The sequence below is a fragment of the Chiloscyllium plagiosum genome, unplaced genomic scaffold (assembly GCF_037043375.1).
Source record: "Chiloscyllium plagiosum isolate Xiang-an unplaced genomic scaffold, Cpla_swu_hap1 HiC_scaffold_10, whole genome shotgun sequence".
In the NCBI taxonomy this organism is placed as follows: domain Eukaryota; kingdom Metazoa; phylum Chordata; class Chondrichthyes; order Orectolobiformes; family Hemiscylliidae; genus Chiloscyllium; species Chiloscyllium plagiosum.
Genome location: NW_028270148.1, coordinates 33,175,911 through 33,192,532, shown reverse-complemented (window position 1 = coordinate 33,192,532; position 16,622 = coordinate 33,175,911). Strand labels below are relative to the sequence as shown.

General features: G+C 40.5%; 1 protein-coding gene across 1 annotated transcript in view; it reads left to right on the top strand.

The window, feature by feature from the left end:
* msh2 (mutS homolog 2 (E. coli)) overlaps positions 1 to 16,622 on the top strand; it is a 97,496-nt gene that overhangs the window by 6,058 nt on the left and 74,816 nt on the right. The window contains exons 3-6 of the mRNA XM_087991259.1: positions 1,123 to 1,401; positions 5,221 to 5,367; positions 7,213 to 7,362; positions 9,833 to 9,966. Coding sequence (XP_087847385.1) covers positions 1,123 to 1,401; positions 5,221 to 5,367; positions 7,213 to 7,362; positions 9,833 to 9,966 — 710 coding nt within the window. The remainder of the gene's footprint in view (positions 1 to 1,122; positions 1,402 to 5,220; positions 5,368 to 7,212; positions 7,363 to 9,832; positions 9,967 to 16,622) is intronic.

The following is a 16,622-nucleotide window of genomic DNA, read 5'->3' as shown; positions in this document are numbered from 1 at the left end:
AACATGACCTCCCAACCCCTTCACTCAACACTCTGACAAATGAAAGCATACTAAACGCCGCCTTCACTGTCCTATCTACCTGCGACTCCACTTTCAAAGAGCCATGAACCTGCACTCCATGGTCTGTTGTTCAGCAACACTCACTAGGACCTTACCATTAAGTGTATAAGTCCTGCTAAGATTTGCTTTCCCAAAATGCAGCACCTTGCATTTATCTGAATTAAACTCCATCTGCCACTTCTCAGCCCATTGGCCCATCTGGTCAAGATTCTCTTGTAATCTGAGATAACCCTCTTCGCTGTCCACGATACCTCCAATTTTGGTGTCATCTGCAAACTTACTAACTGCACCTGTATTGTTAGCATCCAAATCATCTATGTAAATGACAAAAAGTAGAGGACCCAGCAACAATCCTTGTGGCACTGCACTGGTCACAGGCCTCCAGTCTGAAAAACAATCCTCCACCACCACCCTGTCTTCTACCTTTGAGCCAGTCAAGAGCATTTTTATGTTTTTTTTAATGGAGGGTGTGGAAAAGAGAAATTGCCTTTAAGATGTACGGCTTTTTCTTTCTACATGCCTGTTATGTGAAAGGGGTTGAAGGACTTTGCATGATATCAAATGTTCGCTGCAACACTTAGAATGTCTAAATCCGTATCGGGGATTCACAAAATAAATTCACTGGCTGTATTCTTGTAGAACACAAGGGCCTTTCAGAAACTGTATTCATTTTGGAGCACTTAAGATGGTTAATGGCTGCTTTAATTTTAAAAGCTATGCATGTAATAGGGCATCAGTGAAGAGGGAAAAAAATCTTTAAAACATGGTGTAACAACACCGCATTTTCAAAGGAGAGTCACGAGGCATTAGAGAAAGTATTGAGAGAAGATGTTTAGGTAAATGTTGAGGCAAATAATTTGATGAGAAAGATATTGATTCTCTTTAAGGCCTGCTATTGTAGCAGAAATGTGATGCACAGATATGTCCAATGGTTGTGAATCTACTGTTGCCTCAGAATCACCATTTGGGGAAGGTCTTGAGATATGTTAGTAATTTAAAAATCTCTAGAATTACTGTCGAGTAAAAAAACTAATTGTTCCTCTTATTTTTCCCTCTGTACAGGCTTCTCCTGGTAACCTCACTCAGTTTGAAGAGGTACTTTTTGGCAACAGCGATATGTCTGCTGCAGCTGCCGTAGTGGGTGTTAAACTGGGCATGGCAGATGGGCAGAGGTTAGTTGGTGTTGGCTACGTTGACTCCACACTGCGGAAGCTTGGTGTGTGTGAGTTCCCAGACAATGATCAGTTTTCCAATCTGGAGGCTCTGTTGGTGCAGATTGGGCCAAAGGAATGTGTTTTATCAGGTGGCGAGACGGCAGGAGATGGCACTAAACTTCGACAGGTACATTTCTTCTGCTTTTGTATTCAATGTTCAGTGCTGGTGACAAGGCATGTGAATTTAGTTTATTTTCAGATACAGAGAGCTGATATTTACAGCATTGCTATGTTGAGATTGAGGCTCCCTGTGAATTTTCTGGAGATTTGATGAAGGATTAAGGACTCCACATTTAATGTTGTTTCTGGCATGTTCACTACAGTGCACAAACAGCAGGTTGCAATTGACTGGGAAGAGAAAGATGACAATCTCTAGAATTGGGCTTTTAAAAAAATGACCTGAAATTATGTGGACCTGAACAGGACAGAGTCTCAAGAGGAGATGGCCCAGAGCATGGGAAATCTGGATTAGGATAAGATTGGGCCAGAGATGGGTGTTGGTTGCAGAGGAAACCAAGAGGCAGAAAAGAACTGCTATTACACCACCTCTGGTGGGAGGCATGTATTGGCAGTGTGATGGGTGTTTTCATTGTAAATTCCCATAATAACTGCTTACATTATTCAGTTGTAAACTGTCATCATCAATTAGCCGTGTGTACAACTTTTAGTAGAATACAGATAATGCCCAAATTGCTAGCTAATATAATAGAAGTTGACTGACCTTTTTTAATTTGCTGTAAAATGATCAGAATGTCCAGTTTTTGTTTTAATCTTCAATGTATTAAGAGCATCTGGAATCTCATTGAAGGTCTTGATAATTGTTTAACCTGATATATTACTCTCCCTTTGTCTCTTTTGCTCTTCCATTAACCCTTTTTTCTGAAGTCTCATGGTTGTGTATGGCTTTAGGAACATTATGGTTTTATTCATTTATTCAAGTGAATTTAATACATTGATTGCTTGTAGGCTAGTTGGGGTCTGGTGTTGCAAAATCAACCTAACCTTTTTCCTCCTCACTATGCCCTTAGTCATCTATTTTGTTGAGTCGAAACAAGTATGGTCTATTCATGTCCTTTCTGTCTGCAAAGAATAGGGTCTTGTGTGCTGATATGTAGCTTTCACAATGTGCAAGTGCACCATAGTCTAGTTCAGACCATCTTAAATTGGTTTTCAACAAAATTCTTCATACACTTGGGATTATGTAACAATTGTTGGCCAATTGTGATTCCTAATGTTGGAACAGTTTGGCTTTTGCAAACATAAGCTAGTTGGATATGATCATACCTTAATCATTGTGAACAGCTGCAGGGACACGTTTGATAGAATCCACCAGTCACTGGGACACAGGAACTATATACTCTGCATCACGCCGGCACTGAAATTCATACACCATATTACCGGTTTATATGAAAGACAACATAATTTTGGCTTGATTTTAGCTTCCTGGTAATGGGCATTGCCACTCATGTTGCTGCATAGCAACAAAGTGAAACAACAGGCTTCAACTATTGCTCAAATCTTTGAGATACATTACCTTCCAGGGTAATCTGAGGTAGACTGAGCATTTTCCAACAATAAAAGTGTCCTAATCTGAATGCCAGCATGCAGACACTTTCCAGTGGATGTCAACTGACTACTGGCAAATGTTTGGCTTTTCCAAACCTACACTCCATCAACATTACCTTTGTAGATTACATCTTCAAACTTGCCACACTTCAGAGTCAGGCACATAAAAACAGACAAGCTAAATTGCGCCCCAACACTCTGCTGCTGAACTTGGGTGTTCATCCTCATTGCCTATTTCTAAAACATTCAAGTACAACTGAAACTGGATATATTTTCCTTAAAGAAAGTCTCTGTAATTTGAAAAGAAAATATCTTTCGTTTGTTCAATTTGCACATCTTACCCACTGAATTTGGAAAGTTTAAACCTGCAAGATATGTCTTGCACTGGAGCAAATATCAAGGTTTGTTATCTATCTTTGGTTGACGAATGTGTTTTGTGAAGGGGTTATCTTTCTTCAATATTAATGTGAGCTTCAGCAGACTTCTGATGTTACAATTTGCACAAGCAGTGGCCTACATTATAATCAGTAATCTGTACTGTTTGACAATTGATATTAAAGTGCAAAGTGACTAGCAAAGAGGCCTTTACCTGAAAAGTATTTAACTCTGTTTTCATTCTAAAGAGTTATTAGTTGACTAGTGAGACAAGCGTCTGAAATTTCTTCCCAAGAATTCTTTTTCTCATACCGATTCCATGCTGTTACCTTTAACCAAGGTATCTTTGAGTAGAATGCTGCAAGTTAAGAATTAACAACTGTGTTCTCTTGTCCTTAACATCTTTTCAGGCTTCACTTGATTCTTGGAGTATGCATTAAGTCATGGTCCAGTTCTTCTGACACCTGCAAGAGTGTTTCCAGTCCTCATGAACTTTCTGGCTGAGCTCTTTTTATTTCTTATTCACTTGTGGGACATGGGTGTCTCTGGCTGGCCAGCATTTATTGGCCATCCCTAGCTGCCCTTGAACTGAGTGGCTTACTAAGCCATTTCAGAGCGAGAGCTGAGAGTCAACCACATTGCTGTGGTTCTGGAGTCACATGTAGGCCAGAGAGAGATGAGGTTGGAATATTTCCTTCCTGAAGGCATTAGTGAGCCAGATGGGTTTTTCTGACAATCGGCAATAGTTTCATGGTCATCAGAAAATTCTTAATTCTAGATTTGCTTTTTTATTTAATTGAATTCAAATTCTACCATCTGCTCTGGCAGGTTTTGGACCCTAGAACACTCAGATTTTCTGGATTAATAGTCTAGTAATAATACTATCCTTTGATTCTCTCCTTTAGAATCCTTTTTTAAAGATTTATGCAGCAGCCTTTCTCCTTTAGCTCTTGCATCATTTCAGTCACATAAAGCAGGTTTTATGATACTAATTTCTGTTCCTAATCCTAAAGAAACTGCACTTTTCACACTTGGTAGGAATATCTTGGGCTGAATTTGCCAGCAACTTGTAGATGGCAAACAGGAGACTGAAGTCTATGCCTTTGGAGATAATTCCTAACAAAGACAGACACAATCAACAAAATTCTTTAACTCTAATGTGCCAACTTAGCCTTTGGCTGACGGAGGAAAAGAGAACCAGGTTCTCAAACCTAAAGTCATGGTTTACCAGGTAGCAGTGGTCCCCATGGCCATAAACGTGTTGGAGATGTCATCAGCCTTCTACAGGTATGTGAAAGCAGCAGAGAAATGCCACAGCAGTTCCATCTGGTGGCAAGGAAGGTAGTCAAACAGCAATGACCCCATCAAACCAATTCTGCAGGGCAGGATATGGTTGTACTTATCCCTGAGACACAAAACAGCTGCTTTCCTCTGTTGTATTAAGAAGCTATTGGGCTAATAGCTAATCGGTTTTATAGTGTTTTGAAAGTGTTCATGAGATTAAACATTCCTGTATACTCTTGGGAGATCCGGACCTTTGGTTGAAAACGGAAAAGAATAATTTGGGAAGCTATGGAACGTTGAGGCATTGATAGCAGTGAACACACAACCAAATAATTACTCTATCAAATTTGTCAAACACCACCTGCCCTATATAAGGCAGAGTTTGCAGATGGACTTGGCAGTAGTCTCAGAATCTTGTCTTAACATCACCTCTGAGCAACAATGCTGTAATAGTGCAGCATTCCCTCAGTAATACATTTGATTGTCAGCCTTTTTCATTGTGCTCAAGTCCTGAAGTAAGATTTGAGCCCAAAGCCTTCCAATTCAAGAAAAGAGAATGTTACCAAGACTTGTTTGAGTTACTTATTGCATATAAATAGCTATGCATGATAGTGTGATGAAAACCTTCTCCATTAACCATACAATGCACTTGATAAACATTCTGTTAGCTTTAACAAGTCCAGCTAGACTGCAGTTGTGTTTTTATTGATGTATAACACAGATTGTACAACGAGGAGGCGTCTTGATAACGGATAGAAAGAAAAGTGAGTTTACAAATAAGGATATTGTACAAGATCTAAACCGCCTGCTGAAAGGGAAGAAAGGAGAACAAGTGTCAAGTGCTGCTTTGCCAGAGATGGAAAAACAAGTGAGTGAAGCAGCTTTCGTGGAGTGCACTAATGTTATTTTGAAAGTAAAATATTGAGGATGCTAAAAATCTGAAATAAAAACAAAACTTAAATGTTATATTCCAATATTCCAGATGTGAGTATTCCTAGCATTTTCTGCTTTATTTGTTATGCTCTGTGTACTGCAACCTTTGCCTTCAATTTAAACAGAGCATTTTTTTTTGTACTCATGTAAAATTTTCATACTTCAAGGATGCTGTCATGGAACTATTGATGGCAAGAGCTGTTAACTGTTTCTGACTTAGGTGCTGCCATAGCTTGCTGACCATGTTCAGCATTTTTTTGTTTTTATTTAATTTCCAACATCTGCAGTGTTCTGCTTTTAAAAAATATTGATTTAATTTTGATGCTAATCATAATAAGTTAGCATTGGAAAATAAATAATTTTCACATAGCAAATAAATAAAACTCTTACCATTACCACCTTTGATCATTTTTGCAACATCTGTAGCTATTTGATTCCAAGCTGCTGCAGTTGCTGTCCTAAAAAGGACACAATGAAGTGTGTCAAGTGAAATGTTAACTTTTTCCAGCCCCTTTGGAGGGGAATTCAATTCATAAGTCTTCCTGTAGTAATTTGAATAAGAGCAGCTCCTTGTAGGTCATGCACGTGAATCCACTTCCCACCATCTTGTACTACTTGCTTGTAATACATCCGTGCTAAAATCCATCTTTCCCTGACAGTTTATGCATTGAGAAGGTGTGATGCCTATGAAGTATTTATTTGATTTTGTAAACTTAGAAATGTTTAGAATTTTGTTTTCTGTAATTCAGTTTCCTGCTTCTTTAAGAACTGGAAATGGTACATGGTCTGAAGTGTCATCCTGCAATTTGGCCTCTTTCCTTTTAAAAGTTTAATGCAAAGTTGAGATGGCTTGTTGGGTCACTGGTCAAATATCCTCAATGGATCAGTTTAAATTTCAAATTCTAAATCCTGTGTGAATTATGTGGAACCAAATTTATCATCTGGGGAACATTTCGGTAATTCAACATCTAACACATCTAAAATGTATCAATCTTGGGGATTGATAGATTGTGGAGCAGCTCGAACCTGCCACTTGAGCTTGGGATTCTTCACGCCTTATTCAAAAAATCTACTGCAAAGTAATCTTAGAGCTGAGGCTGAATATGTGACAGCAAGTTCACCAGTTTTGGGGATGTTAAATGAAGAGGTGTACTAGCTGATGAAATGGATTGCAGGTAGTTCTGCTATAGTGCGACAGTTGCGTTCCTTTGCAACCTCGTGGTATGGAAAACCGGACTATGGAAGCATGCGACAGAAGGTTGCTGTAGAAAATCACTATACTCATTCAATAGAAAGTTAATTTATCCACACTTTGTCCATAATTCGTCAATTACGTTACAGCCAATTCGTGATGATGAAACACATGTTATACCAGAAAAAACTGTATTTAGGACTCTTGAACCTGGGTTCTGACAAGTTTTACTGATAGTGCGCCTCAGAATAGCGAGAGAACTCTGTTTCAAGTAAACAGAAGTTTGAACTGTGTAGGTTTTTCGTGAGCTTGGAGATTATCTTCTGTCATTTCACTTCTTCAGATCTCCTAAAAAAGGAAAAGCAATTGATTAGCATTGACTTAGTCCTATTTTCTGCATGCAATTTGTAGCAAAGTGGTGAAATAGGCTGCTTTTGATCTTCCATCTAAGCTGCATAATCATGCACTCAGATTGTTCATACAAAAATTAGAGGATGCATTGGTTGCATTTGAGGTGCTAACAACGCCGAGAATATATGTTGTCTATAGTTGATATGGCTAATGTAGATTTTTTTTCAATTCCAAAAGGTCGCCATGTCTTCTGTTTCTGCTGTGATCAAATATTTGGAGCTTTTGTCTGATAAAACTAACTTTGGCCAATATGAGTTGATTACATTTGACCTGAGCCAGTATATGAGGCTGGATAATGCTGCAGTCAGTGCACTTAATCTTTTTCAGGTGAGTAGGTTGGGTTTGACTCTGTACCTGTCAGTTTGAAGACAGATGTTTTTACGTAGCAGGAAGAGAGGACATTCTAGCACATTAACCCATAAGTGCTGTGAAGTATGTCACATAGTTAGAAGTGCTCAGTATTTCAGACCATGTTGTGTTATAGTAGTTAAAAAGGAGCTTTTGTAATGGGCTAAGTGTGCAAATTGTGATGAATTAACATACAATAATGTATTAGAAGTTATTCGGGCTAGATAATGTCAGGTTTGTGTAGCCAGATAATAAATATTACCGAAATAATCATCAGTGTATGCCCTAGATCATGTACTTTAGGTTCTTTGTAGAGCTTTGTAAATTCATTTGAGCTAACCATTAATTAGGCAAGAAGGACTGTTATTGGCACATGGTTCATAACAAGGTTAATATGTACACCAAAATTGAATATTAAATTAAAATGCTCCTACATATTGCAACAGACTGAAGCAAAGTTGGTATACATTGTTGTAAGGGAGAGTTAAACAGACCCTGTTCATTCCCCAAGATATATGCTTGTCTTCTTTCTTGTGTCTTCCTCAATGTACTTCCAGTGGATGGGTAGAGGCAGCATGGTGGCTCAGTGGTTAGCACTGCTGTCTCACAGTGCCAGGGACCCAGATTTAATCCATCCTTGGGCAACTGCCTGTGTGGAGTTTGCACGTGCTCCGGTTTCCTCCCACATTCTGAATATGTGCAGATTAAGTCTATTGGCCATGCTAAATTGCCCCATAATGTCTAGAGAAATGTGGGTTAAATATGGGAAATGCAGGTTTGAAGGGATAGGGTGGTGGTAGTTCTTGATGGGATGCTCTTTGGAGGACTAGAGTGGGTTCGTTGAGCCAAATGGCCTGCTTCCACACAGTAAGGATTCTGTGGAGTTTCCTGATGAAGGGCTTTGGCCTGAAACGTCAATTTTCCTGTTCCTTGGATGTTGCCTGACCTGCTGTGCTTTTCCAGCAACACACTCCCAGACTCTCGTGAAGTAAATCCTTAGCGAAAAACATAAACCCAAGGTCACTTGTTCCACCCAAGCGCACTACATTTGCCATACATCATAGTCAAATGATTTTCTCCACTTCTTTTTTTCTCCTTATCCTTGAGTTTTTCCAGCCCCTCTTTAAAAGTGGAACAAAAAAGAAGGGAAAAGCACTCTCAACTCTATCCTGAACGGATTTTGTTACGGCTATTATATTTATTTATTCCAGTCATGTAGCTAGAATATCCTACCACTGGTAGGTTCTCCATCTTCTGGCTTGGCTGTGATACAGTGCAGCCAATATTGGACTTCAAATTGATTAGATTAGATTACATTACAGTGCGGAAACAGGCCCTTCGGCCCAACAAGTCCACACCGCCCCGCCGAAGTGCAACCCACCCATACCCCTACATTTACCCCTTACCTAACACTAGGGACAATTTAGCATGGCCAATTCACCTGACCTGCACATCTTTGGACTGTGGGAGAAAACCGGAGCACCCGGAGGAAACCCACGCAGACACGGGGAGAACGTGCAAACTCCACACAGTCAGTCGCCTGAGGCGGGAATTGAACCCGGGTCTCTGGCGCTGTGAGGCAGCAGTGCTAACCACTGTGCCACCGTGCTGTCCACGGTTTAAACTTTCTCATTTTCGCTTTAGCTTTATGCTGTATCTTGAGTCATAAGTCAATACTGAAAATTTTTTTACTGTGACACTAAAACGGTTTAAAATGAATAGTTATTTTGTTGTCATAAAATATAGCCTATCCCTTTGGGCATATTTTCCTGTAGCTGATTAATTTATAGAGCTAATTTATGAAATGTTGGGCCTTAAAAGATTCCTCACTTTTGTTAATGAGTTTAGATAAATGGCCCGAGTGCAAGATCAGTGAGAAGCAAAGAGACTTAGGTTAATATTGACACAACTGAAATTTGAATACAATTTATTTGTCAATATTAATTTTAAGAAATGAGTCATACTGTCAGTGACACTCAGGATGTTCACAACCCTTAAATTCCGGAACTATTTATCAACAGTTTGGAGTTATCCATAACAAGATGGTTATTTTGTTGTCATTGATATCCATAAAATTTAACCTACCTCTTTGGGCATATTTTCCTGATTAATTCATAGAGCTGATTTGTGAAATGTTGGACCTTAAAAGATTCCTCACTTTTGTTAACGAGTCTAGGTAAATGGCCCAAGTGCAAGATCAGTGAGAAGCAATCAGTGACACCAGAACCAAATAGTTTGGTGATTGTTATGTATTTCATTCATTTCTGACTTCTCATAATTCGTAAAGAATTTTATGGCAATTGTTTATTATATCGACTAACCCAAGACATTCAATAGATCTCCATTAAAAGAATATTCTTTAGTTGTTATAAATGTAATATCATGGTGAGTAAGTGCTACAAAATAAAATGAGTATGATGGATATGACTTAAAATACTCTTTGTTTTAGGGTGCATCAGAAGATCCCAGTAATACACAGTCATTGGCTGGTTTACTGAACAAATGTAAGACCCCTCAGGGACAGCGTCTCGTCAATCAGTGGATCAAACAACCACTGATGGACAAGAATAGGATTGAGGAGAGGTAAGCCATTTTATTTGAAAGAAAATGTCTCCAGTTCTACAAGTTGCAACTGTTCTATAATGCGTTGCCCAAATGAGCATTTTTTTTTGCCACAGCCCAGTGGTGAATCTCATTTGACAGTGATATAAGGGAGTTGGGCATCACTATTGAGCTTGTTCCTCTTGGCTGTCAATATTAGTGCCTTTTGCCAAGGTGGTCACTGACAAAGGATGAGAAGCAGGAAGCTAGGCTGATTTCCCTGTCCACTTATGCATTGAGTCCAATTACATTGATCTTTATTAACATCACTGGACAGTGGAAGAAGCCTGCATTTACTAGAGTCCCTTCAAGCTATCGTTTTCCCATTCCAAAATAGCTCAAGAGCCTGCATATCAAGAATTGGCCTCCCCAGTTACCAATGATCGTACCACCTACCAAAGAGATTGTCTACCTGTGATCTTTGTATGCAAGCTATCTGCTGTCATCATTGTGCCACAGGAGATGATCTCTCCTATACTTGCTTGCGACTTCCATGGTGGTTTACTTCACTCATATGTTGGTTACCTCTAGATTTAACAATTCCAATGGTCTCCTGGTTAGTATCCCACATTCTACCCTCTAACTCTAAGATGATCGAAGCCTCTCCTGCTTTTGTACCTACTTATGCTATGACCTGTTCATCTATCTCCTCTGTTAACTTATTTGCATTTCTCCTAGTTGAGCAAATCTTGATTTTCAAAGTTCTCATTCTTGGTTTTAAATCCATCCATGTCACCACCTCTTGCAATTCTGTAAATCTCCTCCAACCCCACAATCCTCTGGAGTCTGTGCTTCTCTAATTCTGGCCTCTTGAGCATCCCTGATTTTAATTATTCTGGCATTGGTGGCTGGATCGTTAATGGCTTGAGTCTCAAGCTCTGGAATACCCTCCACACTCCTCTCAACCCCTCTATCTTGTTGTAAGTCTTTTCTTCAAACCTACCTCTTTGACCAAGCTTCACCTGACTAAGGAGCAGCACTCTAAAAGCTTGTGATTTCAGATAAACCTGTTGGGCTGTAACCTTCTGACTTTATAATATTTATATGTATTATAATATCCATTATGTACGCTGAAGTAATGATTTGGTGAAAACTATATTCAGACTATTGTCAGTAAAATCAATTCAACATCAAAATTCTCATTTAGGGCAGTTTTCTATTAACAACATTTAATAATGCAGAAAAAAACTGAGCTATGGAATGTAATGTTGGACCATCTCCTTTTCTGTTAACTTATAACCACTATTAGATCTTTAGTTCAAGTCTTGCAATGTTTAGGCTACTTGATACCTTTGTGTCAGGAGTTAACCCCCTGTACTTCCAAAATAGGAATGATTGAGATGGATGAGCATGTGGTATCCTTTTTATAGGTGCACATTCATTTCAATTAGGCATCGTAGATGTTAAAGAAGTATGGGAATATGAGATTGTTCTTTTAATTTTGTTATTTTGAAAATGAATTGAAGCAAATGTAATTTAATGAAGGCACAGTAACAGGATTGTGAGGGTGAGTATTTTGAAGATAGTTCAGAGAATGACTATATTACACATATGACACTCATGGTGTTGGATAATTTAAGCTTTGGCTGCTCCTGAACTGCTCTTGTGGTATTTAACGTGCAGTTGACCAAATCATTATTTTTCTGAATAAAATACAACTAAACTGAATAATGCTGTATTTACACCTGAGACTTTAAGGCCTTAAAGGAACATATTTCTAATTTTAAAACAGTATGTTGTGGGTTATGGACGATAAACATTCTTGCCCATAGGAAACAAACCTAAAAGTGGATTTCAGCAATACTGAAAATTGCAACTAGTTTGTAATTGAGTCTTGTATATAATCAACACCACCAACTTGCAATTGTTTGGAACTTTTTGATATGGTAAAACATCCATGGTGTTTCACAACAGGCATTGCATTCAAAGCCTTTACTTTGCAGATTTTGACACATTCTTCTGAGCGAGTTGAGTAGCAGTTACTATAACTTCATACTGATCAGCTTCCTCTACCTTTATTGCTCCAGATTCACACTGCACCTCACTAACTGACTAAGCCTGACTCTTTGGTTCACTCCTGCCATCCCCCCATTCCAGCAGTCAGTCCCAACCCATGTAAAAGATGGCTTCTTTTAGACTAAGTTAAAAATCACAACACCAGGTTATAGTCCAACAGTTTAATTGGAAGCACACTAGCTTTCGGAGCGACGCTCCTTCATCAGGTGATAGTGGAGGGCTCAATCCTAATGCAGAATTTATAGCAAAAATTTACAGTGTGATGTAACTGAAATTATACATTGAAAAATCGATTGTCTGTTAAGCCTTTCATCCTGTTAGAATATAGTGATAGTTTCACTTCTTTCATGTGTAAATCACGAAACCTTTTTTTAAAAAGTTGCATTCTCGGGTTAGCTGTTAACAATGGTGATAGCTAGACAATATGTTGAAAGTGTTGGCCCCCTGTGTTCTCTCATTGTCTCAGCCTGCTCCTGCCCCACCGAACTCATCTCTGCATACCTCGACACGGTCCTGTCCCCCTTAGTCCAAGAACTCCCCACCTACGTTCGGGACACCACCCACGCCCTCCACCTCCTCCATGATTTTCGCTTCCCTGGTCCCCAATGCCTTATCTTCACCATGGACATCCAGTCCCTGTACACCTCCATCCCCCATCACGAAGGACTTAAAGCCCTCCGCTTCTTCCTTTACCGCTGTACCAACCAGTACCCTTCCACTAACACCCTCCTTCGACTGACTGAACCGGTCCTCACTGAACAACTTCTCTTTCCAATCCTCCCACTTCTTCCAAACCAAAGGAGTAGCCTTGGGCACCCGCATGGGCCCCAGCTATGCCTGCCTCTTCGTCGAATATACGGAACAGTCCATCTTCCGCAACTACACTGGCACCACCCCCCACCTTTTTCTCCGCTACATCGATGACTGTATCGGTGCTGCCTCATGCTCCCACGAGGAGGTTGAACAGTTCATCCACTTTACCAACACCTTCCACCCCGACCTCAAATTTACCTGGACCGTCTTAGACTCCTCCCTCCCCTTTCTAAACCTCTCCATTTCTATCTCGGGCGACCGAATCAACACGGACATTTACTATAAACCGACCGACTCCCACAGCTACCTAGACTACTCCACCTCCCACCCTGCCCCTGTAAAAATGCCATCCCATATTCACAATTCCTTTGTCTCCGCCGCATCTGCTCCCAGGAGGACCAGTTCCAATACCGAACAACCCAGATGGCCTCCTTCTTCAAAGATCGCAATATCCCCCCAGACGTGATCGACGATGCTCTCCACCTCATCTCCTCCACTTCCCGCTCCTCCGTCCTTGAGCCCCGCCTCTCCAATCGCCACCAGGACAGAACCCCACTGGTCCTCACCTACTACCCTACCAACCTCCATACATCCGTCGTCATTTCCGCCACCTCCAAACTGACCCCACCACCAGGGATATATTTCCCTCCTCTCCCCTATCAGCGTTCCAAAAAGACCACTCCCTCCATGACTCCCTTGTCAGGTCCACAATCCCCACCAACCCAACCTCCACTCCCGGCACCTTCCCCTGCAACCGCAAGAAATGCAAAATTTGCGCCCACACCTCCCCCCTTACTTCCTTCCAAGGCCCCAAGTGATCCTTCCATATCCACCACAAATTCACCTCCACACACATCATTTACTGCATCTGCTGCACCCAATGTGGCCTCCTCTATATTGGGGAGACAGGCCCCTACTTGCAGAACATTTCAGAGAACACCTCTGGGACACCCAGACCAACCAACCCAACCACCCCGTGGCTCGACACTTCAACTCCCCCTCCCACTCCACCAAGGACATGCACTCCTCCATCCTTGGACTCCTCCATCGTCAGACCATAGCAACACGACAGCTGGAGGAAGAGCGCCTCATCTTCCGCCGAGGAACCCGACAACCACAAGGGATGAACTCTGATTTCTCCAGTTTCCTCATTTCGCCTCCCCCCACCTTGTCTCAGTCCCAACCCTCGAACTCAGTACCACCTTCCTAACCTGCAATCTTCTTCCTGATCTCTCTGCCTCCACCCCCACTCTGGCCTATCACCCTCACCTTAACCTCCTTCCACCTATCGCATTTCCAACGCCCCTCCCCCACGTCCCTCCTCCCTACCTTTTATCTTAGCCTGCTTAGCACACTCTCCTCATTCCTGAAGAAGGGCTCATGCCCGAAGCATCGATTCTCCTGCTTCTTGGATGCTGCCTAACCTGTGCTTTTCCAGCAACACATTTTCAGTGCTGATCTCCAGCATCTGTAGTCCTCACTTTCCCCTGTGTTCTCTGTCTATGCCATTATGTTTAGATTGATTTGAATCTAAAAAGTGAGATAACGGAGTTTTACATAAATTCATGCAGTTTTTGAGCTCAGAGTCTTATATGAATGCATGCAGTTTTTGAGGAAAGTACAATGTAATCCTGAAAGTACAAATTCACCCCACAAAATATTTGTGTGCATGTGGGTCTTTGTCTGTCATGCACACATATATTTTGTGGGGTGAATTTGTACTTGCAGCGTTATATTGTACTTTGCTCAAAAACTGCATGCATTCATATAGCACTCTGAACTCAAAAACTGCATGAATTTATGTAAAACTCCATTATCTCACTTTTTAGATTTGAATCTATCTAAACATCATGGCACAGACAGAGAACACAGGGGGCCAACACCTTCAGCATATTGTCTAGCTATCACCACTGTTAACAGCTAACCCGAGAATGCAACTTTTTTAATAAAAAATGGTTTTGTGATTTAAGAAAGAAGTGAAACTATCACTGTATTCTAACAGATGAAAGGCTTAACAGACAATCGATTTTTCAATGTATAATTTCAGTTACATCACACTGTAAATTTTTGCTATAAATTCTGCGTTAGGATTGAGCCCTCCACTATCACCTGATGAAGGAGTGTCGCTCTGAAAGCTAGTGTACTTCCAACTAAACCTGTTGGACTATAACCTGGTGTTGTGTGATTTTTAATTTTGTACACCCCAGTCCAACACCGGCATCTCCAAATCATGTCTTTTAGACTAAGTTTAGTTGTTTTAGTTATGACTTGGAGGAGCCAGTGTTGCACTGAGGTAGGCAAAGTTAGAAATCGCACAACATTTGATTATAGCCCCCACAGGTTTATTTGGAGGCATTAGCTTTCGAAGTGCTGCTGCTTCTTCAGTTGGTTGTGGAGCAGGAGCATATAGTCTTATGATCCTGCAACATAATCACCTGATGAAGAAGCAGTGCTTGAAAGCTAGTCCCTTCAAATAAACCTGTTGGATTTTTAAAATTTGTTTTAATTGTGCATTAGTCATGTACTCAAGATTTTATGTGTATGTCCTTTTTAGTTGAACTTACTGTGCAATCTTGTTTTCCTTCTGCTAAAAGCAATGTATGACTTTAAGTTGATTTCATAATTTGTTCAAGAGGGGAAGACATGATTTAGTTTCATTTTAATGTGTTTGTTGATTATTGAGGAGACGTCTGGAGGTCAGTTTTGGTTTAATACATTTTAATTCTGCTCTTCGAGTCTTGGTTTAAAGGGCTCCAGGGATTATCGGTTCAGTGCTTTATTCTTTTAAAAAAGTAGAAGTGGGGAAAACAGTAGTGTTGTGTAGGACAAGCATCAAGATACTTAGAGAGGCAAAGCAATCTGGATACTTGGTCTGTGGGTGGGCATTGCCAGACAGTGAATGATTGGGCATTGAGTTTAGGGGTCTCATTTGGTTGCGGTACAGTGAGTCAGAGTGGGTTTAATTTGTTGTTTGATTTAAGTGTCTATGAGAGATAATGGCAGAAGGGAAAAAGCATCTAGTGACTGCACAGAAATCTTGCTGAAAGGATTTGTACCAGTATTAATATCAGATCACTGTTTAATAAGTGATTCCAATGTATTGAATTAGGCAGCAAAGGATTCAAGAGATTTACAAAGTTTAATTATAAATCTGTAGTTTAGCACAAGTATCAGTTTCTCCCTTTGACTTTCCAAAATCCAAGTCTTCCTCTTTTTTTAAACAGAACAAATTAACCAAAACAAACCAGTTACAGCCCACTAGGAGTGTAATAAATCAAAATATGATTGATGGGGCCTAATAATGAATCTTACCCCATGGTGGTGCTCACCTGTCATGAAAAGCTCAGTGTGCCAATGGACACTGTTTCTTGTCCAAGGACATAAGGAAATGGATGAGGAACCGAACTTGTTGAAAAATACTTAATGGTAGGTTCTTGGGGAGTGTTGTTGAACCAAGAGACCTTGCACCTTCAAGGACCTTGTTTCGTTGAAGATAGAATGAGCTGCCAGTGGAAGTGGTGGAGGCTGGTTCAATTACATTATTTAAAAGGCATCTGGAAAGGTTTCAAGGGATATGGGTCCAATGCTGGCAAATGGGATTAGATTAATTTTGGATATCTGGTCAGCCTGGATGAATTGGACCAAATGGTATGTCTCCACGCTGAATCATTCAATGATTCTTAATAAACCGAACTACCAAATTAACTAATCGGAGGCTGGCTGTTTTTATTAGGCTGCCAACAAACCACCCCGTGTCTCTAAATTATTGAAGTACAAACACTGTACATCAGGCATAACAAAGGGATGGG